General features: G+C 39.3%; 1 protein-coding gene across 1 annotated transcript in view; it reads right to left on the bottom strand.

The window, feature by feature from the left end:
* Positions 1-476: 476 nt before the first annotated feature.
* The window catches only part of LOC149084358 (synaptic vesicle 2-related protein-like), a 43,279-nt gene continuing 16,077 nt past the window's right edge, over positions 477-27,678 (bottom strand). The window contains exons 9-15 of the mRNA XM_089234738.1: positions 26,712-26,788; positions 26,441-26,563; positions 24,210-24,321; positions 23,926-24,010; positions 16,715-16,804; positions 1,391-1,504; positions 477-594 (exon numbers count right to left, since the gene is read on the bottom strand). Coding sequence (XP_089090864.1) covers positions 553-594; positions 1,391-1,504; positions 16,715-16,804; positions 23,926-24,010; positions 24,210-24,321; positions 26,441-26,563; positions 26,712-26,788 — 643 coding nt within the window. The 3' untranslated portion in view covers positions 477-552. The remainder of the gene's footprint in view (positions 595-1,390; positions 1,505-16,714; positions 16,805-23,925; positions 24,011-24,209; positions 24,322-26,440; positions 26,564-26,711; positions 26,789-27,678) is intronic.

The following is a 27,678-nucleotide window of genomic DNA, read 5'->3' as shown; positions in this document are numbered from 1 at the left end:
ATCATACTTTTTCATCATTCACGTTTCCGACGACTTTATTAGTAAGTACACATATAGGCCGAACTCTTTTCGGCGCGGGCCTGCGGCTCGCAAACGGTTCCGCCACCCGTTGTCACCCCGCAATCCAACACGGATGTCAAATCATTTGGTCATTCTCTCTGCTTTTTTTAAATAAAATAAATTATCCTCATCTTCAAACACTCTTGTTAATTAAAGTCAACAGTAGAGATATCAACATGAATATTGCTAGTTGTAGTCAGATCGGGGCAGTCTTTTACAGCATGGTCCCAACCAGAGTCCTCAAGTACACAGGGGGCTCTGTGATAACAAGATCTTGTACGGTATCTTTTTCTAGAGCAAGGACTAAATACGAATTGGTATTTGGTCTGGTATTTCCATAGTCAGGTAGAGAGAGTTATGAACGTCACTTTGTGCGGCAAGGCACGACGTCAATGAGTTAGATATGCACAATGAAATAAATGTTACAAAATGGTTGTGTTTATTCGGAAACTGCTGATTTCTTGATCAAGAACGAAATGCAGCGCCATAGTTCTACTTTGGTTGCTTCTTCATGTTATCAAGCTCATGGGAGTCCTGTTAAAGAAAAAGTTAATTGATGGCAGTGTTCACAAAATATTTTGCATCACATTTACCTCTGAAGCGAAGAATGACGTGTTTTCCTAATACTCTAATGCAGTGTTTCTTAACCTTTTTCAGTTCGTGGCCCCTGACGGATCACATTTTTCTCTCGTGCCCCCCCCCCCCCCACCCTCATCCAAGAGTGAGGTACTTTCTATTTTTTTATTATGAACGAAATTTTAATAAATCAGGGCAATCTCTAGAATCCTGGCTAGGCACGGATTCAAATGATGGATTATCATCTCTCCCATGCATCAAATTATATGGTAAAAATGGGTCTGTGTAAAATACGGGACGATCCAACGAACATGCATAATAAATCGACCCTCCCAGCACATCAACCGTTGCTCTGGCGGCCCTCCATACTAAGCTGGTACTATGATTTTCACATGTAAGCTGTTCTTACATATGAAAATCATATAGTACCAGATCCCATATAGTGCAGTCCCTCTCCCTCCATTATAGACATGAAGACCCTGGTCATGCCCACATAGACCCAAGGGTTAAGATGCCGCTGGTTCTATGGACTGATCTGAGGAATTCTGAAAGAAGTAACATTTTTCAACCATGTTTTACTTATAAAGCTTTTCTCTTTACAGCTCTCTATGACTCCCTTCACCACCTGTCGTGGATCACATTTCTTCTGATTTTCTCCCGTGCCCCCCCCCCCTAGAATATCCCAGGACCGCAAGGGGGCCATATGGCCCCAGGTTGAGAACCACTGCTCTAATGTATAGTTTTTTTTACTCACCGGAAGTATCATTCCTCTGGTTTCCAAAGGTAAACATACTGATGCTATCCCAGCAGAGAGAATGATTGCACCCAGTAAACCAACTGCGGCATATGGATTTGTGATGAGAAGAATCTGCAACAAAGAACACACAATACATGCAGTTATTTTGTGAACAATATAAATGTAAGGTGTTACGAAAAGAGATGTCAGAATCACTCGAGAAGGGGAAGAATGCTCGCGGAAAAGTATTTCCCCAGGAAAGATTGTGGATGTTATGCCGAGGTGAAGAAAAATTGGTTGCCACCTCCAGGGAAAACTATTTTTTGTTCAGAATTTGTGTGTGTGTGTAGTCAAATTGAAATAGCGAAGGTGGTTTAATTTTTAATGAAAATTTAACTACTTAAGTTCAGTTTCAAGAGATTTTGCCAGAACTGTTATGGGATGCGCGCCATCAGCTATCAAGAAACCCGTGTTCTACCAGCATGCAGGCCCACTTTTACCATGTAATGTGGAACCATCTTGAAGTTGAATTGGACAGGTCGGGCCATCCTGAAAAATCCGCGGATGCAAATGTTACTACTTCGAGGAAATGTCATCGAAAAGCCGCAGTGGCTTATAACTCGCATACGCAGATTTTAATCACTAGTAAAGAAACAGGCGGAGATCCAGGGCGATGTGTCGTGTAGGCAGGGTCGCAATTAGGGAGGAGCAGACAGGTCTGGTGCCTTGGGGGGCACTGGACTAGATATAGCGCCGAAATGCTTGCTTGGCCCGGCTGACGAAGTATCTAGTTGAGGCCCTGCGTGTAGGACCGTAGGATCGACACGAGATTACACGAGACGGACCAATTTTTCACATATTATTCAGCTCTTAGGAAGTCCATCACCCCTATGTGGATTCGCGCCTGTAATGAAATCTTTTGGAATCGAAAGATTTGCTCACTTTTTTTTTTCTTTTCGTCGATTTTCTACTGGCATCTGAAGGGCGTGGGAAGTGTTTGGAACTTATGGGTGCTCGTCTTGATTTTTACGAAGGAAATTTTGATTTCTGCATTTCAGTGGGTGGTCAATTCCATGCCATGAATTACCGTGGGTGCTCAGCACACGCAGCACCCCGGCTCTGACGCTATTGCCTGGAACACAATGGCTTTCGTTGAACTGAATTCCTTGATCACGCATCTTATCTACTTTGATCACCATTCCGGTGGTCGTAGGGTAATTTAATTACGAATTGAATTAATATACTTTAACACCGGCATGATCAAACGGATAATATAGAGGTATCTTATATATAAATGTGAAAGTATGTATGTATGTTCTTTATACAAATCTACAGTTTTAGACCGATCGTCGCCAGATTTTGCATATATACCAAACAGGTCCGGGATTGAACCGTAGGCTACTTTAAAAATTCGTCAGAGCTGGGCAAATGCCTGGTTTTGGGGCCTCAACAATTACTTTCGGAACGTTTACTTTGGTTACCGTGGTTTCCAACAATGCGTTTCAGACGTGAATATATGCCTTTACAATGGTTTGTCACACTTTTGATTCTGTTATTATAACAGTTTATTCCTTTATAACGGTTTGTCACTTTTCCAATCCTACCAGTAATTGAAGAAAACCCGGGAAGCGCCAGATAGTTTTGCTTGCCTAGGGGTCATTCAAGTATTACATCAGCATCGATGGGGAAGGGGGAAGGGGGTTTCCGATTTGCTGATTTTTGATGACAAGCGGGGAGGAGGGGTTTGGATGATGCTTACGTCATCAACCACCCTTCATGAAGATATGAAATATTCTTAATGGCATCTCATTCGGTGCGCCAAAAACGGAAAACCTTTTGATAGTTATTGGGCACCTGAAGTAACATTCTACCTATTGATAAGTCCCCTACAGAGCCACTTTAATGATCTCTAAATATTTCACGGATTCTTCAAGTGCTCTGGAAATGTTTCCGGGCCACTTAAGTGCTCTGTGAAACTGTGCCATGCATCACTCAAGTGATTCGTAATTATGCCACGGATCACTTAAGTAATCTGGGAATGTTCCGCGGGTATATTGAGTGATGTAGAACCGCACTGGGGCCACTTAAGTGCTCTAAAACTGTGTCACATGTCACTCAAGGGATCTCTAAATGTGCCACGGGCCGTTCAAGGGATCTCTGAATGTGCCACGGGTCATTTAAGCGATTTGTAAATGTACCGCGTAGTTAATTTTAACAAAATTAGGTTTGAGGGAGGCAAGTCACATCAGATAACCTTCAGGGCCACATTTGGTCTGCATGTTAAGGGTTTACCATATATGGCTTAAAGGGTGGGTCGCAATCAATTTCTGAAAGAGAAATTTTGAGTTCTTACACTTCAAAAATTGTTGAAATTAACAGAAATCGATTATAATAACATATAAAGGAATTTTCGAAATTTTAATTTTTTTAAAAATATTTTTTGCATTAAAAATATTTTTTTCGTCTGGGAGGGGGGGCTGGAGGCACACGAACTCCCTATGCCCCCTCCCGCGTACGTTTCTGATCGTTCCAATAAGCGTTAGGAGGTAGGGGGCCTCCTAACGAAATCTTTCTGACGGGGGGGGGGGGTTTAGAGTTTTGCTTACTTTTGCTGACAAAGGAGGGGGGGGGGTCAAAAATGGCTAAAAATTTTCTTACGTAATACTTGAACGGCCCCCTATATACAGGGTGTTCTGTAAGTGCTAATGCGGCCTTTATCTCATCAACCACTTATCGTAGAGGTATAGTTTCAATTTAAAAAATGCTTAAAAGGCGTTTGAATAATATTCGCTGCACAAGCTGGACGTATGACGTCACTAACAACAGAGAACAACAACTACGACGACAAAACTGAGAATAAAACTGTTCAACGCCAGCTGATGAACTCAATGCCTGCCTCAAATCATCAACACTCTGACACGAAATTAAAAAAATATTATTATCCACCAACATACGAGTTTCAACTGCAAAATGACTCAAAACTGCTATCAGTTTCACATCAGTTGACCAACCAGTAGACCCAAGCACTGGGCCGATTACGTTCTCAAATTGATTTTGCCAGTTGTTAAACTCAGTTCAAGAACTTGCAGACAGTCCTCCCAAACATTCAACAAAATGACCAAAACCATGAGTGGCTTTGTGAGAGAGCGATTCTGGCATTGAAAAATGACTGTGTGAACAAGATCAACGAAAAAAATCCTAAAAATTATTCCAGGAGACTCTACATCTTAAAATCGGTTGACACTGTCACAGACTCAGCGCAGACAGTTCTGTATCCTGCAGAATTTCTGAACTCTTTTGATATTCCGGGTATGTCACCACACAATTTGACCCTCAAAGTCGGAGCACCTATAATGCTTTTAAGAAATTTGGAGACATCGACACTCTGCAATCACAGCAGACTCTGCGTGAAGAAATTGCACAATTACATCATCGAAGCACCGATTCTAACTGGATGTGCCAAAGGAGAAGACTTCTTCATTCCACGTATCCCAATTATCACTGAAGAAATGCCATTCACTTTAAAGCGATTACGGTTCCCGATTCGTTTAACTTTTGCCATGACAATCAACAAAGCGCAAGGCCAGTCTTTAGCAGTGGCAGGTATCAACCTACTTGAGACCTGTTTTTCACACGGACAGCTTTACATCGCCTGTTCGCGTGTTGGTAATCCCAAAAATTTGTACATCTACACACCAGATAGAAAAACAAAAAATATCGTGTATCCACGAGCGATTGCCTCAAGTTTTTAATTAAAATATTTAAAAATAAAAGTAATTTTTTCTTACTTGATGCAGAATTTTTTTTGATTAAGAAATAATTATATAATAAGCTATACGTATATAAATTTTTTACGGGGCGGGCAACGTCGCCGGGTATCAGCTAGTGTATAATACAGTATAAGAGGTGTTGCTCAAAACATTTTTCCGATTCACGTGGGGATGATTGAAACTAATGCAAGGGGCATAAGATTAAATTTAAAGAAACGAAAACCCACGGTAACCTATTAATTTGTTGAAACTAGTGTTTCACCAGTTAGTTTGCGTCTTCGAATCACCGCATTCTCTTTTGAAGTGCCTGGACGCTCACTTTCGTGCTCGTTCTTAAACCTGGACGGTCGCTTTTGTTCTGATTCTTAGAAGTATTGGGCTTGCACTTTAAGTGCAGTACTCAAATTGTTAGCGAAAGTGTAACAGCGGCCACTTATTTACTGCCATGACATCGACAACTTAAAATCGCTTAGAGCAATTTCATGTGATTTCTTCCGCTCTTCATCCCCCCCCCCCCCCATAGGTCTCGAGAAACAAAAATGTAAAACATACTCGTTCAAATTCGAAGAAAAGAAGCCCCACGGTAACCAGTAAGCAGCAACATCGGCTATCCGGTCTGTTTGCGAACACCGCCTAGAAGCTGTAAGGGTCAGGATATCCCTTCCCGTTCTTATTCGAGGATGGGAGGTTTTCTTTCTCAGGCCTGGGCGGTTACTTCCGCATTTCTCTGCGGTCCTGGACGACTGCTTGCGTCGCTGTTTTTAAGCCTCGACGGCCACATTTGTTCATCTTGGAAGTGCTTTGCTTGCATTTCAGTACGCACATTATTAGCATAAGGCTAACAGCGGTCAATATTTTACAGACACGTCGACAACTTCAAATCGCCTGGCACAATGTCATATACTTTCGCGCACGCATCTTCAGTAACTTTCTGCTCCCGTAACTAGTTTCGAAGTTCGTATCATGATCCATTATAATTCTCTGTCTCTCCTTCACCATCCCCTTTCCTTAGTTGTCGAGAAAACTTCAGATCTATCTTCATTTTGTGGGAGGCTTCTCGAAACAAATTTAAGGCATATTCGTTTAAATTTAAAGGAACGAAGCCCCACGGCAATCAGTAATTTGGAGCTACATTGCGACAACCTGCACCATCGCAATCTTTTTTGTTTGCGGGACTCCACGGCCAGTTTTATTCCGATTCTTAAAAGTATTGGGCTTGCACTTCTTGCGTACTGAACTTTCAGAAGTTCAATACGCAAATGGTTAGTACAAGTCTTAACAGCGACTATTAGTTGTCGCTACAAATCACTTGGCGCCATTTCATGCGCTTTCTTGCACTCTTTAGTGACATTCTGCCCATAACTTGTTTCGAAGCTCGTATCATGATCTATTCTGATTCTGTCTCTTCTCCACCGTCCCCCTCCCCTAGTTGCCGAGAAAGAAAAATGTACGGCATACTCGTTTAAATTCGAAGAAACGATGCCCCACGGTAACCAATAGGCAGCAGTAACTGCATTCGAGTTTATTTGCGAACACCGGCTACTAGTTTGAAGGGTCTAGAGATCCACGTCCGTTCTGATTTGAGAAAGTGGACGATCATTTTCTCCGGACTGGGTGGCTACATCCGTATTTGTTTGCCGGCGTGGACGACCGCTTTTGCCACTGTTTTTGAGCCTCGATGGCCACTTTCATTCCAAATCTTGGAAGTGTTGCGCTCGCACTTTTGTGTACATTGTTAGCTCAAATCCTCCACCATCCCTTCTCAGTTGCCGAGACTTCGAAAACTCGAGGCATATTTGTTCAAATTTAAATAACCGAAGCCCCACGGTAACAAATAGTTTGCCGCAACATCAGAATTCCGGTTAGTTTGTAGCTTTGAAACGCAGCATTTTTTTCTAATTTAAAGGGCCTGGACATCACCTCCTAGAGATAGAAGGCCTCCGCACTCTGCTTGTGACGTCAGTAAGTAGTCTATTTTCCCTCAGAATATTCAGGGAAAAAAAATTCCCTGCTCGTGCTAGTATCAATGTTGTGAGGAAAAGAAATGATCGAGCTCAGAATTGGCGATTTCTATGCCCCACATCCAATCACTATGCGGCTTTTGTAAGGCAATCGGGAAGATTCGGCGCCAAAATAAGAAGAAACGAAATACGATGCTGTGTGGCAAACTTGCTAGGTAGTCTGAATGACGTTTATGGCAAACACTGCAGAGGCCTTCTATCTCTAGGAGGTGATGGCCTGGACCGTCATTTTCTTTCTCGTTTGCGAGCCTAGACCAGTGGTTCTCAACCTTTTTTTGTCCATGGCCCCCTTTCAACCATTTCTCATTCCTGTGGGCCCCCCTCTTGCGAGCGAACATGAATAATTTTCTAACACCCCCCCCCCCCGTCCGTTTTTCCATTAGAAGATAGTTATCCAAAAATTGTCTGAAGTAAATTAAATTAAATTCAAACATATTTATAAATTTTTAATTTATGAAAATAACGAAAAAGTAAAATAAACGTAATAGAATATAGTTAAAAAAAAAATTGAATAAATTATTTTCAGTCAATGTAAATTCTGCGCTTGAAGACGACACAATGTCATCAAGTTACTGTACTGGATGAAATTTGTATTATTTCAAATTAGTTTATTTTTGTGTAAATTATTATGGTTTTGTTGAGAAAATGTCAATTGTAGCTTCCAAAATACGCATTCTTATAGTGATAAACATCGCAAAAAGTGGTAGCAAGCAGTTTTATTGATTTTATTCTCTTCATGCGGATAAAAGTAGTAATGAGGGAGTACATACACACACACAAATGAATCACAATTGAAAAGTTCAACCTTTCACATCGGTTTCAACGATAATACATGTATCAAGGATATAGGTTCATGTTGTAGCCCTACTACGAATTTAAAAAAATGAACTAAAATACGTGTGAAAAAGTTTTAAATAATTTTTTGAAACATTCATATTCCAGAGAAATACAAATACAACTCCACAACAGACAAAATTCCCAACGAGGTGGCTGATATATTCCAAATCATGTGCGCAGTGACAGGGCCGGATTAACCATTAAGCAAAATAAGCACGTGCTTAGGGCATCAGTACTAAAGGGGTACCACCAAAAAGATATCATATGGCATTTTCTTTTTAATGCACGATTTTTTTTCAACATCCATCATCCGATAGAAGATCCTAAAATTGTAAGAACACTTGATTGTATTGTTGGAGGTCATTATCACAAGAATGGCACGAAAGATGAGAATCTAATAATGTTGCAAACTAGACTTCACATTATTGCCAAGTTTTTCGATTAGCTTTTCGAATTTTCATAAAGTACGCCTAGGGCTGTCTTAACATCATCATACGCCCACATACAAAGCGACTTTTCTGAAAGAGGCACTACTACCTTGCTAAAAATTCCTACCTACCTATTTGCATATTTACTCTTAAAAATCGGAACCAGATCTAATTGTCACTTGGTTGCCAGAAGTGACCAGATGGGCCCCATGCAGCAAACCAAGTTCTGCAGAATAAGGATGTGATTTTTGTGGGTCATTAGTGGATCAAGTGTGTAGTTTGATCCATAGAAGTAAAAGAAATGCTACCAGGTGTAAATTACAAACTTGACAATTTTATCTAAAAAGAAAAAAATACCCAATACATATATAACGGTGAATCGCCAGAAATAAGATACCTATTGGCAGGGCTTCAACTTGACACTTGGTTAGCCGGGGAACTACTCATTTAGGCACCCCCCCCCCGTAATGCTGAAGGATAGGTTGAATGGTTGAATTTGCGCCCCTTTTTGTTATGCGCCTGGGGCACCAGACTCGCCTACTCCCCCCCCCCCCACTAGTTGCGTCCCTGCCTATTCGTAATATTATGGCCATTATAAGATTCAATGGTTTCTCCTTGGAGTGTTGGTACAGCCTTTATTCATCAACCGTTCGTCGTAGTGGTATGGTTCTAATTTTAAAAATTCTCAAAATATGACCAGAAGTTACCCTGTACGAGTTTTGAGGATGAAAATACAGTGTACGCAAAATAAAAAATGTAAATTTTTGTACGATCCTCCCTCCTCTAATTTCTAATCGGACAGTTGTTGCTCTTTCTCTTCTGAGTCCAACAAACAAATCACATGTTTTTAACTGCCTTATTCCCTGAAATATTTAAATTCAAAATCGGAAACAGGTCCGGGATCAGGAGAATTTCGCGGCCCAATGCAGAAAAAAAAATTTGCGGCTCCCACTAAAAACATTTTATGTAGTTGCTCCCCGACTTACAAACTTTTCGAGTTGCGAACATAAATCTTGAAGGGAAAATTTTGTTTTCACGAAAAGAACTAATTCTACCACACTCATTTTTTTTTCATTATTTCAGGAACGCGTTTATTGTCTGGATCGTAATCAAACACGATCCATTGAGAGGGAATGGCATTTGAATTAAATTCACAAAATTCATAAATTATTAATAATAATTAGAACGTGGTCCACCTGCTGACACTTCATCGTGGCTCGAACCATATTGAACAGACATGAAGTTTTGTCATACTTTTAAAGCGCTCCATCATCTCTTTATCAAATATACGTTGCAATTCGATAACTTTGATCATTTTTCGCAATTTTTTATTGCTATTTTTGTGTAATTAGTGTAAATTAATAGAAGTAAAGGAACCAAGCACTGGAATTCCATGACTTCCACAAGAGTAGGGCTGACAGGCAGGATCGTCGTAATAGCATCATAGCCCCACCCCCCCACCCCCCGAGCCAAGGGATTTTTTGGAGGCCCTACATGGAAAATTCTCGAAAAATTCACCTACGTCTCGTTTTTCTGAGGCACTCCTTCTCTTGAGGCTCTTCGGGCACGGCCCGGGGTGGGGGGAGGCATGCGTTAAGACGGCGCTGCGTAAGGTTCGCACCAGGCGTCCTTCTTTTTCAGTTGTGAATCTGGTAACCCTATCTAAGACCACATAATCCGTGTTTTCACTTATTTGTTCGATCATCCGTATTGTCCGAATGTTTTTGTGGAAAGAAATAATTATTTTTTCTACATAAAATCGATTCTTGCAAATGCACGAATTTTGTTACCGAAATTTTCGTCTAATAAAAAAAATTTTATGCCAAAAAATAACAAAGAGAACTCTCTATCTCTCTTTCATCATCTCATGAGTTGCCTGAAATTTCGAGATTAAATGGCAGCACCAACAGTATATAAATCAAGCCTCTGCAGAGAGTAGGACGTCAGCGGTCTCCGCCTTCGCAGTGCTGAGAACTGTGTCCCCCAATATCTTTCGTCGGAACATCACGTGACTCGGTGAAAACAAACACGACCCCCCCCCCCCCACTGTTATTTTCTTATATCATAAATAGTAGTTTAAAACAATAAATGAAAAAATAATTTCAGCATGGACGAGATAATTCCAGAATGAAGGAAAGAGATAATTCCAAAATTAATGAAAGTTATAATTTCAGCATTAAAGAAAGATAATGTCAGCATTAATGGAAGAAAATATTCTAGAATTAATGTAAGAGATAATTACAGCATTGATAAAACTGATAATTCCAAAATTAGTGAAAAAATTAATGAAAGCTATAATAATAAAATTAATGAAAGATAATTCCAGAATGAAGGAAAGAGATAATTCCAAAATTAATGAAAGTTATAATTTCAGCATTAAAGAAAGATAATGTCAGCATTAATGGAAGAAAATATTCTAGAATTAATGTAAGAGATAATTACAGCATTGATAAAACTGATAATTCCAAAATTAGTGAAAAAATTAATGAAATCTATAATAATAAAATTAATGAAAGATAATTCCAGAATTAAGGAAAGAAATAATTCCAAAATTAGTGAAAAATAAATAATTCCAAAATTAATGAAAAATAAATAATTCCAAAATTAATGAAAAAGAAATAATTCCAAAATTAATGAAAGAGACAATTCCAGAATTCATGAGATATAATTTCAGAATCAATGAAAGAAATAATTCCAGCATTAATGAAAGAAACAAATCCAGAATTGATTAAAGCAATTATTTCAGAAGTAATGAAAGAAATAATAATTAATAAAGGAAATAAAATTCCAGAATTAATGAAAGAATATTCAAAAAATAATGAAGGAAAATTCAAGAAATTATGAAAGAAATGATTCCGGTATTAAATGAAAATAATTTAATCTTTTTTCACCTTTATATGAGTTCTTTATCCTTTTTTTAAATATTTAAAACCCAATATTTAGAGACCGAACTGTACATTTCTTTGGAAAAATTGCCAGGCGGGAAGCTTGTTTTGACCGAGTCACGTGATTTCCTTTCATTTGATGTCGCTGCAGTCGCGGTGGCTGGATGCTCCCTCCTGTAATATATAATCTCTGTCGTCTGCTTCTCTCCATGTTACTTGTTTTGGGCGTCTCCTTGTGTCCTGAAAAAATTACTGAACTGGCAGTTCGAACTTCCAGTTCTGTTTGTGAGCTAAGCTTGTAGGGAACCGAACAAACCGACTTCTCTGTCGTCTGCTCATTAAGAGGTTATTTGTTTTGTACGTCTCCTTATGCTCAAATAAAATAACCGAACTTTCAGTTCAAATTTCCAGTTCAGTTTATGAGCTTTGTTTATAAGGAACTGAGCTGAATAAAGAATATAGTTTTTTTACTTCATCACCACATGAGTCGCTTTTAAATTTGACATTAGATGGCAGCACATTACTATAAAGTGCAGTGTGGAAAAATTCACTTTTTACGATCTTACCTGTCGTCTGCTTGTGTGGAGGTCCTATGTTTTCGATGTCTCCTTGGGTCTTGAAAAAATTACTGAACCGGAATTTCGAACTTTCAGGTGAGTTTATAAGCTTTGTTTATAAGGAGCGTAGCTGAATGAAGAATTTCGTTTTTGATACCTGAGCTTCTCGTCATCACCACATAAGGCGCTTCTGATTTTGAAAGTACGTAGCAGCACCAACAATATACAAGGCGCATAGGTAACGGGGCATATGGCATTTTAATGGCGAAACATTGGTCCAAGAGGCGTACTTCCAGTTGGAAAAAGTACCCGAATAATGTGTAGTACTCAGATATTTTATTCATGTTGCCAGGGGTTACATAGTTATTAAAATAAAAATATTAACTTTTTATGTGGACACCCTGTGCCCCAAAACCCAGTTGGAAAGTTGTTTCCTTGTCTCCAACAAAAAAATTCAACATTTCTAAGTGCAATATTCCCTGAGATATTCGAAGAAAGTTGGAGGAAAAAAAACAGTATTAGATGCGGGAAAACCATTTTACCCGCATTTAATGCTGTTTTTTTCCCCCCCAAATTTCCTCAATTTTTCGAATTCGCATATCTCGGTGAATATTGCACTTAGAAACGTGAAATTATTTTAGTTGCCATCGGAAAAGACAGAGCAACAACTTCTTAATTGGGTTCTTTGGCACACGGGGATGGTATAAAATTTTTTTTTATTTTATTTTATAATTATACAACCCCTTACAACATGAATGACATATCTGAGTTAGGCACGTGATTTGGATACTTTTTCTAGTTGGGTATGTCTTTAAGACTAATGGCTCGCAAGTAGTGTCATACGCCCTGTTACCCATGCAGTCTGCATATACACGTAAAAAAATACAGTTGACTCCCGTTTTAACGAATACCGTTATAACGGAAAAAATATCGTTTTAACGAAAACTTTTCTAATCCCCCCGGGTAAGTTTACATAGGAACAATATAAAAATCTGAAATTTAACGAAATTTCTTTATTACTCCGGTCTCTTGGAGTTCATTATAATGGGGTTGACTGTATTCCCACCAAAAAAATCTGATATTTTTGCAATTTTTGATGTGAAAGCAGTCCTTTTTATAATGATTATGTCATTTTACTTTTATAAATTTAAGAAGGAAACAAAAGAAAGAAAGGGTGGGGAGAAAAAAAGAAAAATGGCCAAGGGGGCTCGGTTGTGCGTAAATGCCTTGAAATTCCACTTGTGCGCCTCTATATATAGCTCTATTAGCTATATTGACCTCTATATATAGCTCTTTCAATATTAAAATAGTTCATTTATACGAAGCACAATTTCAATTGTTTGACATTTTCATTTTGACTCGAACTCCAAATCTTTGGCATTTAGACATCATTTAAAACTATCAAATCCACGAGGTTTTTGCAGATTGTGAAAAATGAGTCGCTGAATTGGTTTTGTATGCGTATTATCAACACTAAAAACCATTAATTTTAGGTTGACAGATACAAAGATACGCATTGAGCGGGTTATGGACTTGCGTGAGAATTTATTGCACTTTTCTGAGAAATCAACAGACACGGTGAGTCTCAAATAAACGGATTTAAATAGCTTTAAATGTGGTCATACGCCATTTTAGAATTTTTTTTTTTCTAATGCCCACAACATTGTTCTTGCAGGATAGGAAAATTGTATTGAAATTATTTGGGATGTTGCAGGCCAGTAGTAGGCTTAGGTAGTAGGGCAGTTAATAGGAAGCATTATAGTATAGATTAAAAAAACTTTAAAGATGTAATGTCAATCTTAGTCCTACTAAGTCCCAATACATTATCTGCTTGGATTGCATATAGAAACTAATCAGCAAACCAAATGACGTTAAGATCGTCTTAAATATGTTTAAAATCACGTTTTTCCCTGTTAAATTGAAATGAATGGCATATGAACACTTGCGATTTTGAAACAACAGCAAATTTATGCAATTACAGTTTCTTAAGTTATACAGCAATGTAGTTTCAAAAAATTTAATTTCGCGGGTACTTTTCCTCACGTACGATGTGGTCTCTTGGATGGAGTTCGTTATAATTGAATTCGACTTTATTTCTTTTCAGTGGAGGCAATGGGTTGGCACACTTCTCCCCAAAAGTTCATAAAAAAATACCCCAGAGAGAGCAATCATTCTTTATTCGATTTTTATAAATATATTCCCCATCAGACCACTCAGGTTTAGAAGTGCCGCGAGTTCGATACCCGGTTCGTCCTTGTCAGAAAACTTTCCTGACAACAAAAAATGGCGACTTGACCGCAGCGGAAAATTGCTACTGCAGGGAGTCTCCCATCGAGAGGGTTAGCGCACCAACCTCTCGATGAGTATAAGAAACAAGCCTGCCGTTCGGAATCGGCAATAAATTGTAGGTCCCGGGGTCTAATTAGCCCTCGTGTGCAGAAAATGACCGTGGTGCGACAAAAATTATCAATGATCAGACCACTCAGTGCCGGTTGAAGATAGCTTTGAGCTAAACTAGATGGCTATCCGTCTGTAATTGCATGAAAACGATGGGGTTTTTTTACACACAAGCTTTCATTTTTCACCCATCTACTTCTTGGATTGCATTTACTACCAGCACTCAAAAGAATGTCAATGAATGGTCAACAAAGCTTTGTCTGCTTCCTTTATGGCAGCCCTCTTTGAATGAAAAGTCTGCGAACACACACAACACTTTCTGTCTTTACAGTTACTCCATTTTGCTTTAAACCTCTTCTATAGTTTGTGTCAGGGCCTACTGTCACCCCCAAGGCGTAAACCCACCGAGATTACATGCAACGCTTTTTTTATTTCCTTCCTCATGTTAATGTTACTTGAATAGCGGAAAAATTGCGAAAAATATATTCCATGCATTTTTTGTTTGAAATTAAATTTTTTTTAGTCAGAGTGACTAAAAAAATGTAATTCCACAAACTTCTTCGTGGCCCCCATATCAGTAGCCGTGGCTCCCCTTTCGCCAGATTTTCATCCGTGGCCCTCCTGGAATATCCTAGGGCCCCCCTGAGGCCATATGGCCCCCGGTTGAGAACCACTTGCCTAGACGGCCACTTCCGTTCTGATTCTTAGAGGTATTGGGCTTGCACTTTAAGTGCAGTACTCAAATTGTTGGCGCAATTCTAACAGCGGCTACTAGTCTACTGCCATGACAACTTCATATCAGTTATTGCAATTTCATGTGCTCCCTTATTGTCCTTATTGACATTCTATCCCGTAACTAGCGTCGAAGTTCGTATCACGATATATTCTTGACATCAGGTCTAGGTGCAATGACATTAATCGCATTACAAATTAATCGTAATTTTTCGATTTTATCAGCAATTAAGAATTTCAATATTTTTTCCCCTCAAACTAGTGATTCTATTTTTGGATTCAGCGAGTAAAAAAAAAATTGAATTATCATAATCTTGTGCACCCCAATTTTCTGGTTAATAGTATATTGATCATCGTTGATAATTTTTGTCGCACCACAGCCATTTTCTGCACACGAGGGCTAATTAGACCGGGGACTACAATTTATTGCGGATTCCGAACGGCAGCTTTTTTTTATACTCCCCGAGAGGTTGGTGCGCTAATCCCCTCGACGTGGACCAATATTATATAGTTACGGAAAATATTCGATTGAAAAAGTCGATTAATCTATCGAAATTTTTTTTTGATTTAGTTAAAAATTTTAATCGATTCCCAGAACTTTATCGGGAAAAGGTTCTCGTAGTCTTCTTAGAAGTTATTCTCGCGATCTTTTCAAGGTAGTCTTCCTAGGTATTGACTCTAATAGTCGTGAAAAATAAATTCTAGAGTTATTGAAAAGAAATTTACTTAAGCTTGATTACCCTGATCTTAAAGAAACTTCTCTAGAACGTCATTCGCATAGCCTTCCTTGATCACGGACGGTTCGCATAGTCTTCCTGGAACGTGATTCTCATGGTATTTCGAGGTCATTGTTTCCAGGAAATTAATTCTTATAGTTTTCCTATATCGTTTTTCCCGTGGTGCAAAAGTATGATTTCCGGGGTATTATTGTAACCAGGGGTGTCCGAAGTGTTTGAAACTTGCGGCTGCTCGTTTTGATCTTTACATCCTTTAATCTTTTGATCCTTACATAGGAGATTTTGATTTCTGAATCAATTCAGTGGGTGCTCAGACCCATACCTCAAAATTACTGTGTGCACCCACAGCACCCCCGGTTCCAACGCCACAGCCCGTGAAAAATCCGCGGATGCAAGTGTCACTATTTCAGGGTCGCAACTAGGGAGGAACAGGCGGGTCTGATACCTTGGCCGCTGAACTAGAGAGGGCACCGAATTCCCCCTTTAACTGTTTCTTCTACGTTGCACGGAGGCGCGTGCTTGCCCCACCTGATAAAGTATATAGTTGCGGTCCGGCGTATAGTACCGTTGGATCGTTCCGTATTATACGAGACGGACCAGTTTTTCCCATATTATTCGACTCTTGGGAAGTCGATCACCACCATGTGGATTAGCGTCTGTAATGAAATCTTTTGGAATGGAAAAAGATATATTTGCTCACTTCTTTTTTTTCCCCGTCGATTTCCTACTGGCATCTCTTCGCCATCTATAAATCTTTAAACAAATTATTTTTCGGAAATTAATTTTTCAGATTATCTGTTTCTATTCTGATCTCTCAGATAAAAGTTGCAGATAACATTCAACAATTCGCATCGAGAAGTTCGGATGTCGTTTTAGTAACGTGTCGCCGACTGTACGCACGTATTTTTTAAAAATCACTTTTAAAACAAGATTCAGTACAATTTTTAAATTAAAAAGGAAAAAGTCTCGAAACCTCACTTGTGATAGGTATGGAGAGATGATACCACCCAATCGACTCATAGCGCTTCCTGTACCGACTGCAACTGCTCGCAGTGTTGTAGGAAATGCCTGCAAAATACGCAGAGAAATTTTAACATACGGATGATTTATAATGAATGTATTTTTCTGTCATAGGCATAATTGCTCGCTGCGACAAGACATTTTTGAACAGGAGATCCGAGTACAGGGTGTTTCAGAAAGGACTTTTAACTTTGAAATGACATGACTCCGAAACATTGATAGATAGAAGATAGAAAGATAAAACAAGTCAATGGTTTGTCATTTCTTCAACGCTGTCAGTATATGTATACCATTTATGCCTTTATAATGGTTTGCCACTTTATTCAATCCTCCCAGTAATGAGAGCTTTTGAATAGACACCATCATCAGCATCACTTTGAGGGTAAGGGGCCGTTCAAGTATTGCGTCATCATCGATGGGGGGGGGGTTTCTGATTTGCTGACTTTTGATGACGGGGGGGGAGGGGGTTTGGATAATGCTTACGTCATCAATCACCCTTTATGAAAATATGAGTTAGGATTCAGAGGGGCAGAGCTGATGACGGAAATTTGCTGACAAGGGGGGGGGGGTCAGCGTTTCGGTGACTTTTGCTGACAAGGTGGGGGGGGGGGGTGGTCAAAAATGGCTAAAAATTTGTTCAGGTAATATTTGAACGGCCCTTAAGACAAAGGATGATGCCCCATAGAAATCAGTGTTAAAATTGCCGATTTTAATGTAGAAATGCGGAAATTTGGTGGGGTTTTCTGTCACATCAATAATTTTAAAAATTGTATTCATTACTCGATTTTTGAAACATTGAGTTCGCTTAGAGATATACGAAGCCCAGAAAATTAGATATGAAGTAATTAGCCGGACCTACTTTCGAGTTGGATATCCATGCAATAACATTGATTTCAACTTTTTATTTATATCTTCTCAAGCATGAAAATTAATGTCTCCGTATTGTCTTTTGATATTCAACTGCCTAAATTCATATATTTTAGGTTGCTTTAAAATTAATTATGTTCCCGTAAAAAGTACATCGAAAAAATTCCACAGCTTAATTAAGCATTTTTGGAAGCAGAAACTGGCAGAGATAGATAATTTGAAGTTCAAAGGGGGAATCGAAATACCTAGCACCCTTTGAAAAAAGAAAAAAAAAAAAAATTTTTTTTTTTACGTTTCTTTAAATCTAGATTTATTTCTTTCATGAGTCGCGTAGGAAGTCGCCATATTGATAAACTTGGACACGGTTTCTATGTCCCTCAAAGAAAGAGGGAGATATCACGTGATCCAAAAAGCCTCATTAAAGAAAACCCGGGCAGCGCCGGGTATTATAGCTAGCTCATTTGGCCAAAATCCTTATTATTTAGATTACAGGGTATAATCTATATCGATGATCCAGATTTATCTCCTGCATTTTTGTAATTATACAAATCCGCATTCCTCTACCATTTTGGCAAGTTCGAAACATGTTCCCTTATTAATTTTTGTAGATATGCAAGTTGCAAAATGTTTTTCTTTCATTTTTGTCGTTATACAAGTTCGTAGCATGTTTTCTTTCCCATTTTTGTACCCGGGCAACGCCGGGTATTATAGCTAGTCCTTTATATACAAATACAAATACAAATACAACGCCACAACAGGCAAAATGCCCAACGAGGTGGCTGATAAAAAGATGCCCATAAAAATATGGTTGTCATATGTTTCAAAAATACAGCAACCCAATTAAAAATGCAATTAACACAAATTACAAACAATATATACACATGATAAAATATTATACAATGCCCATAAAGAATACTTATGGTTGTCTTATTCTAAGAATGGATAGCTTCTCGATTTACCCCAACATGTTTATCGTATTTCTTTTTAAACGTGTCAATTGTGTTACAATTTACTACCTCCGTGGGTAAGCTATTCCATTTATTAACAACCCTATTGGAGAAAAATTCCCTGCGACACCATAACTTTGCATTGTCCCTCACCAATCGATACTGGTGTCCCCTTGTAAAAGCAGTCGATTGGCGGTGTACTAAAAGTTCATGGTCCATCCTATCCATCCCATTGAAAATTTTGAACACTTCGATCATATCTCCTCGACACCTGCGTTCATCCAATGTAAACATATTCAAAAAATGAAGTCTTTCTTCATAACTCAAGCCCTGTGTGCCAATAAGGACACGCGTAGCTCTTCTCTGCACCCCTTCAACCAAGTCTATGTCCCTCTGTAGGTATGGTCTCCAAAACCTTACAGCATACTCCAGTCCAGGACGAACTAAGCCTCGAAAAAGCGGAAGAATGACTTTAGGAGAACGCGAAGAGACCTTTTTGAAAATGAGACCAAGCATTCTATTCGATTTTTTGACAACCGCTGAACAATGTTCAGAAAACTTAAGTCGCTCGTCAATGAGAATTCCCAAATCGGTGACTCTAGTTGCATCCGGGATAGTGACACCATTCAACTCGTAAGAGAACCGAGGGTTGTTCGAACCAAAATGAGCGACCATGCACTTATCTACGCTAAACGTCATGCTCCATTCATTTGCCCATGCTGCAATCTTGTTTAAGTTGGTCTGGAGCAACTCCCTATCGCTTTCATTTCCGATTATCCCCATTAGCTTCACATCATCTGCGAATTTGCTAGTAATTCCATCGATACCCTGATCGAGTTTATCGATAAAAAGTGAAAAAAGTATGGGGCCAAGGACACTTCCCTGAGGAACTCCACTTGTGACGTCTGTCCAACCAGAGAATTCCCCGTTCACCATAACTCGTTGCGACCTATCTCTTAACCACGATTCTATCCAATTCAGCAAGTTGCCCCCTATTCCAATCTCGTGTAAACGCTTCAAGAGTTTGCCATGTTGGACCCGATCGAATGCCTTCTGGAAATCAAGGTAAACAACGTCGACATTTTTGCTCTTACCCAAAGCCTTAGTCACGTAATCATAGAAGCAAAGGAGGTTAGTTACACATGACTTCCCCTTCCTGAACCCATGCTGATTATCCGACAATACATTATTCTCGTCTATCCACTTCACAAACTGCCTTTTGATGATAATTTCCAAAATTTTCGAGAGGGAGCTCGTCAAACTCACTGGACGATAATTAGACACCACTTCTCTACTACCCTTCTTAAATATCGGAACAACGTTAGCCAGTTTCCAATCTCTCGGGACGATACCCTCAGCAACACTACTCCTGTATATCTGTGCGACTGGCCCCAACAATTCATTAGCACCTTCCCTGAGAACCCTGGGATAGATATCATCTGGTCCTGGTGCTTTGCTTGCACATACATTTCTTAGAAGATTTAGGACCTCCACGTCTTCCACTTGAATATCGTTGAGCGTTTTATTACCCCATGCAGCACCCGTATATCGAATATCATTATCTCCATTAAAAACCGACGCGAAAAAGTCATTGAAAGCACTACACATGCCTACATTGCTCTCTACTTTTGAGCCTCCTATCGAGAGGGGGCCAACTGTCCCCTTACATCCATTATTGACGTATCGAAAAAATGATTTTGGGTCAGAGCCAATGTTATCTGCCAACCTAGATTCAACTTGCTTTTTACTATCCCTTATCGCTTTCTTCAACAGTCTTCTTTTATCAGTAAACAATGATAGGTCACCTCGTCCACTTTTATACTCTCTGAATGCTCTTTTCTTTTCAAGATAAAGGTTCCGCACGCTATCCGTGAACCATAGAGGGTGTGATGTACAAACACGCTTTTTTCGAACAAAGGGTATGACGTCGTGCAAAACAGAGGACAGCTTCGTACTAAATTCTTCCCATTGACTTACCACCCCTACTGATTCCAACCGGTCTTTGAAAACTTCCGCTAACCTTCTTCGCAAAACATCAAAGTTAGTTCTCCGAAAACAAGGAACCAGTCTTTTGTTATCAACCTCACCCGAGGAAAAGTTACATTGAAATCTGACGATACGATGATCACTGGAAGAAAACTCTTCCCCCACCGAAACATGTTCAACTAGATCCTCAGAACTAGTAAGAACTAAATCCAAAATAGCAGTACCCCTAGTGGCTTCTGATACATGCTGATACAAAAAATTTTCGAGCACCAACTTAAGAAAGTCTCTTTCATACTGATTTCCAGATGAAAGGTTCTCCCAATCAATACCCGGGTAATTGAAATCCCCTAGTATGAGAACCCTCTTTCGCTTACACATGTAGGAAATTTCATCATGCATTTTGGCGATATAGTTTTGATCCCTATTCGGTGGATTGTAACAAACCCCAACAATAAGCTTATGACGTCTTTTGTTCTCAAGTTCAACCCATATGGTTTCAATATCACTTCTCTGTACGTTACACTCTCTAGCCTTCAAACATGATTTCACGTATATCAACACTCCACCCCCTTTCCTATCAGATCTATTTCTCAAAAAAGTATCGTATCCGGAGATGTGTAAGAAAGATTCATCCCCATCGTTTGCCCAAGATTCTGTAATGGCTATAAGATCCAAGTCCTCCACAACTATCATAGTTTCTAAAAAATCTTTCTTGTTACCCTCACTTGTTTGTCACTTTTTCAATCCTCCCAGAAATTGAAGAAAGCCTAGGTAGCGCTGGATATTACAGCTAATGTCAGATATTATTGCAAAACATCTTTAAAAAGTTCTTTTTTACAGAGCTTTATAAAGTTTGAAATGACCTTCTGATCCATGGGCTGAATGAGAGGAGCCGTACTTGGTTGGCGGAACTTCAGTGCTATGAAGCATTATTCTTCAACTAAATTCTGTTGAGGAGGAAAAAAGACTAATCTCAGACTTCTGAAATCGTCGGGATTCAACTAGTTTTACGTGTTTGAAAACCAATAAGACTAAACAATAATTTTTTTTTGTCGTAAACCAAGACGTTCGTTAACTTGAGGGTTGACTGTAAAATGAATTCGAACTGACCATCTTACCCTCGATGGCATACGAAAGTGTCTCTTCTTCAAATTAATGATGAACGTTCGGTAGTAGAATAGACCGAAGACTGGTTGATTTCTACGTCTGAGAGTTTAGGGTTACCTAACGTCTTCATTTATGAGGACGTGTCCTCATTTTTTATGTCATTCGACGCGTCCTCTCAAGTTTTCGAAATTTTTAATTTTTCACCTTAATTCCTGTGTGTGGATTCCAGATTTTTTTTTTTCCTTTTCTTTATTTCCGAAAAAAATTGCACTATGAACAAAAATATGTTCATCAGCGTGTGTTTGGTTTTTTCCTCACACATATTAACACTCGCTGAGGAAACCCATGGCTGTACTTACCCTCCATTAAAAGGCACCCCTACCAAAAAAAAACATGCATCTACGAGGTATTTTGGATCATGTGAAATTTCCGTTTTAGTGAAGGGTTTCAGGGACACAAACCGTATCCAAGGTAACCAATATGGCGACTTCCTGCGGGGCTCATGAAAAAAAGAAAACAAATCTAGATCGAAGAAATGCAGAAATGAATCGATTTTTTTTTCTGTTTTGTGATTTGCGCTAGATATTTAGAAATGTTTTTTGAAGTTCAAGTTATATCGATCTGCCTGTTTTTGCTTCAAAAAATGCTCCAATTTTCTCAATGTGATCCACGCATGGCCGGTCTTTGGCAGGTGCGAAGGGCGCGGAAGCACCGAGCCGCTAAATTTTAGGTGCCGCAAAACGGGACAAAAATGATTTGATTACATATTGGCTCTAAAATATGACTTTAATTTACATTTTGACTTAACAAAGCAGTGACATAAAATATTGTCCTTAAAGACTTAAAATTCAGACATTTATGATCTAAAACTGAGACAAGTAAGATCTAAAATTGAAGCATCTAAAATTCAGACATCTAAGATTTAAAAAATTCAGACATCTAATCCTCTTACGTAGAGTTTCGACAGAACCTGTTTTAGAGGGCCGCAAAGCTGCTTTTGCACCGGGCCTCAAAATACTTAAGCCGATCTATGGGGAAACCCATGATAACATTTTATTAAGGGCTGCCGCATTTATTATTAAACTGCATGTTATGCAGTTTAATAATAAAAGACAATACGGAGACATTAATTTTCATGCTTGAGAAGATATAAATAAAAAGTTGAAATCAATGTTATTTCATGGATATCCAACTCAAAAGTATGTACGGTTGATTGCTTGGTTGATTTCATTTTCTGCGCTTCGTATCTCTAAGCGAACTCAATGCAGTGTTCATGCGAGAATCCAGAATTCAATTCCATTTTTAAAATTATCGATATGGCGGAAAACCCCATGAAAGTTCTGCAGTAAAATCGGAAATTTTAGCATTGATTCCTATGGGGGAATCATCCTGTGCCTGTCCCTCTAAGTGATGCTGATGATGTCTATGAGAAAAACCTCATTATAAATGCATCTCTGTTTCGGTTGGAAAGCAATTGTCGTTCTTTTTCTGGTTTAGAGACTCCACCTGTTGTAAAAATATGTAAGTTACTGCGCCAAAGGGCGTGTGCATTTGTCCGTATTTCTAGGTTTCGGAATCCAACAACCTTAGGTCAAAGACAAAAAAAATAAAATAAATAACAATTATTTAGGTCTCATAGAAATTCCACAGAGGAATGTGTACGAGGTGCATGTGCGGTTTAAAAAATAATACAGTCGAATCCCGTTATAACGAATTCCAAAAAAGACCGGAGAAATCCCTTCGTTATAAAGAAATTTCGTTACAAAGGAATTCTAGGTTTTTGTATTGTTCCTATGTAAACTTTCCTGGGGGATTAGGAGGGTGTTCTTTAAAACGACATTTTCGCTATAACGGTACTCGCTAAAACGGGATTCTACTGTAGCAGTTGTGTTTTTAATTAGACAACTATTTGTGGGTTTTTTAAGTATGGTGGTGTCATCTGTTATGAACAGAGATAAATGAGTCGTTACCAAGGCGCCACAAGCTAGCAGCCTCATTTTGCAGTATCGGAATCCGGTAACCCTAGAGATCTAGATAAAGATTATCGTGACTACGGCACCATCTATCAGCCAAAGTTTAAACTAATCTCGCAAACCAGCATGTTTTCGATTCCAGACGTGCACATTAAACGCACCACTTGTTTCGGACTTCTTATGCCATTTTATAAAATTAAGAGATTTCTTTTTTTTTCTTCTTAAAACATACGTACAAACTGCATTGAAATATCCCATAACAAAATATAATCGAGATCACGCACATTACCTCCGAAGTCATAATGTAAACGAGTTGAAATAATGCCAGTATTATTGCACGAGTTCCAAACAGCAATAAAAGCGGAAAAACCTTCCTAAAAGGACGAGAGAAAACGCATACAATAAAAAAGTTGCAAAATTATAGCTCACAGAATAGCTTTAATGAAAATTTTCGCTAAAATTTGTGTTTAATAAATTCCAATTAATCGCACTCTTTTCAGTTTTAATTTTTTTTATTATTTTTATGAAGGATATATATGGTAGCGTGTGTGTGTGAATTATGCTCAAAATTACATTTCTACAGGAACAAGTAGAAGCAGTATCAAGATGCAACTTATTATACAGGATCCACATGCCAGCTTTTTCCTTCCGATCACTTCAACCAGCAGCGTGAAAATCACCAGGCCTGCGTGTGGTATGTGGGGAAAGGCAAATTTTCAGAAAATACATTTTTAAATTCAATGCAATAAAAACAAAACTGAGATCATCAGTAAACACTTTATTTATGTACGAGAAGTTTTTCCCCCCCAAAATATCTGGTGCAGGAGCTATTCAAGTATTACGTCAGCAGATTTTTAGCCATTTTTGACTCCCTCTCCTCCTCTTGTCAGCAAAACTCTGATCCCCCCCCCCCACTGTCAGCAAAATTTATTTAGCTCTGTCCCCACCTCCTAACGCACTTTGGTATTAGAGACGTAAGCGGGGTACACGTATGCTTATATCACTCCTCCTCCCCCCCCCCCCCAATGATAAAAAATTTATTTCTTTGATGCAACAAATATTTAAAAAAAAAAAAATTAAAATATCGGAAGAAAATACATTGATGTGTGTCATTCTAATTATTTTCTGTTCATTTCAATGCTATTCGAAGTCTAAGAACCAAAAATGTATCTTCAAGAAATTCATTACGACCCACCCTATAAGCCATATATGCTGAACTCGTGACTCGCGGGCCAAATGCGGCAGCCCTCGGGGGTTATCTGATGTGACCAGCAATCTCAAACGTAATTTTGTAAAAATAAACTAAGTAGCACATTTACAGATCACTCAAGTAAGACTGTGCCACATTTACAGGTCACTCAAGTAGGCCTGTGGCACATTGATAGGTCATTCAAGTCTCAAGTAGGCCTGTGGCACATTGACAGGTCACTCAAGTTTCAAGTAGGCCTGTGCCACATTGACAGGTCACTCAAGTCTCAAGTAGGCCTGTGCCACATTGACAGGTCACTCAAGTCTCAAGTAGGCCTGTGCCACATTGACAGGTCACTCAAGTAGACCTGTGGCACATTTACTGATCACTTGAGTGACCCGCGGCACAGTTCCAGAATACTTAAGAGGTCCGTGGTGTGGAACATTTAGAGATCCCTTAACTGACGCGCGGTCCAGATCTAGAGCACTTAAGCGGCCGATGCCACAGTGGTGGTCGGCTGAAGTTAGTTTTTCGTGGATCCCGAATTCGATTAGTGAATGAGAGCCGATCTGCCCGTTAAAAAGTCTCAGGAGCCTACGAACGGCCCGTGGCATATTCCTAGAGCACTGAAGTGGTCCGCAACACATTTCCAGAGCACTTAAGTGACCCAGATCACTTGAAGGATCCGCGGAACATTTAGAGATCACTGAAGTGGCTCTACAGAGGACTTATCAATAGGGGCAATATTTGTTCAGGTTCCCACAAATAGCGAAAGATTTTCTCGTTTTTGGCACACTCAGTAAAGATACCATTAAGATTATTTCATATTTTTATACAGGGTTTTTGATGACGTAAGCATCATTCGAACCCTCCCCCCTGTCATCAAAAGCCAGCAAATCCGAAGTCCCCAGCTCTCAGCCGTTCCCTCCGATTTGAACTTATGGAGGAGTTCTTGTGCTATCCTATACTGCCGAATGAAGGACGTTGTGCGGTCGTGTGAACTCTCATCGTGATGATCCCGAAACCAGTAGGTGGCACTGTAGTGGTCGGCTGAAGTTGGTTTTCCAACTTGGAGGCGCAAATGCTAGCCGGTCTTCAATTTAAAAAAGTATCCCGCAGTAAGCAGGCAGACATTCAACACGGTGTTTACATAGCATGAAAATTCTGGTATTTACCATCTTCACATCAAAATATGGAAGAAGGTGGCAGCACAAAGTACATGAAATTCTCTTTAGTAATTTTTTTAAATATTACACAGTAATGAAAATGTTTTGCACTACTTTCTGCGGCAGCTACTTTCAGGAGGGCATAAGAGAGTGCCAAAAATATGAAAAATGCCCTAGACCAGTGGTTCTCAAATCTATGCTACCTGCGGCTCCCTTACCTCGATCAACGTTCATTCGTGGCTGCCCACAATAAGTCTAAATAATAAAGAACCACTTCAATTTTATCGACAGCTCGTCGCGACGCCCCTGACACGGGATGGCGACATCCCCTGGGAGCCGCGACGCACACTTTAAGAACCTTGATTTCCTTGATCAAAACGGCAGATTTCGTACGGATATTTTAACGAAGGTTGAAAAGAAGAAAAACCAGAAAAATATTATGCATTTACCCGGGAACTCCGCAGCGCTCGTCCACAGCAAATCGATGTAATTACTCCGGGTAAGTTTATCGCAGGGCTGAGTTTCGAGGAAATCTTCGAAATATGACATCGACGTCTGATTGCTGCTGGCTACTGTGTAAGATAAAAGAAATACAATTCATTTTAACATAACGAAATGAAGTTACGGGCTTCGATACCCATTCGGGGGAATCTCATAAAAGAAAATGTGCTTTTTTAACACGTGAAGTATCAAGTATACAAAGAACACATCACAACGTACTTGCGTGTATACTCCTTTTCTGTATGATGATCGGAGTCATAAGGGCTATGCTGTAATAACAGAGGGCAGATGCGGTGCTGAGGAAAAATATAAAACAATCCATTTTTTAATTTTGAAATATGTACGGAAGTTTCGTGTATTTATATGCATCTACGTACGGGGGGGGGGGGGGGGGGTTCGGTTTCAGAAGGGTCCAGATTAAAGCTCTTGTTAGAGATTTTACTCTGCTTATAAGATATTATCTTTTATACAGCTTTGGTTCAGACGAACTATGCAGCGCCAGCGGTACAAAACGAAAAACCGGTAGAGTGGAGGAGAGTCTCAGCATTAGCATTGGCGATTCTGACTCTCCGAAGTATACGACGTTGTACATCACGCTAAAAGACGAATAAGATTCACACTCAGTGTCAGCACATTTACCCCTTCATGTACAGACTTTGGTAACGAATTTGGATGATCTGTATTTAAAGTTTCATATATATCAGCCTCTTCCCACCGCCCCCCCCCTCCCGTACATGTTCTTTTTCTCTCCTCTTATATATATATATCTATTCTTCTATAATATAAAATCACAAACAAGCTCGAAAAGGGCCTGTTGCTAAGCAACCAAGTGACGGAAGTCTGTTACGGAAGTCGGTTCGATTCATATATCGATATTCACATTCATATATCGATATTCACATTCATATACCGATATGATATCATATATCGATATTGGGTCGATATTCACATTCATATATCGATATGATATCATATATCGATATTGGGTCGATATTCACATATCGGGACCATGTTATGTGCATATACCAAGAGGCTCCTACATCCTACAGCAGAGCCCTTAGGCTGGAATTTAGATTTCGAGCCCCCAAACCAGCTTTTCAGGGGCCCCTCTGTGATTAATTTATAGTGTGAAAAATCAAAAAGTGATAAGAATCGTTGTGGCCCCTGTCAGCCCTTCCTTTGTGGG

This window comes from Pholcus phalangioides, unplaced genomic scaffold (assembly GCF_987345545.1).
Source record: "Pholcus phalangioides strain wild (caught in Gottingen) unplaced genomic scaffold, Ppha-v1.0 ptg000008l_1, whole genome shotgun sequence".
Taxonomy (NCBI): Eukaryota; Metazoa; Arthropoda; class Arachnida; order Araneae; family Pholcidae; genus Pholcus; species Pholcus phalangioides.
Note: the sequence above shows the minus strand (reverse complement) of the source record. Positions and strands in the feature narration are given on the sequence as shown.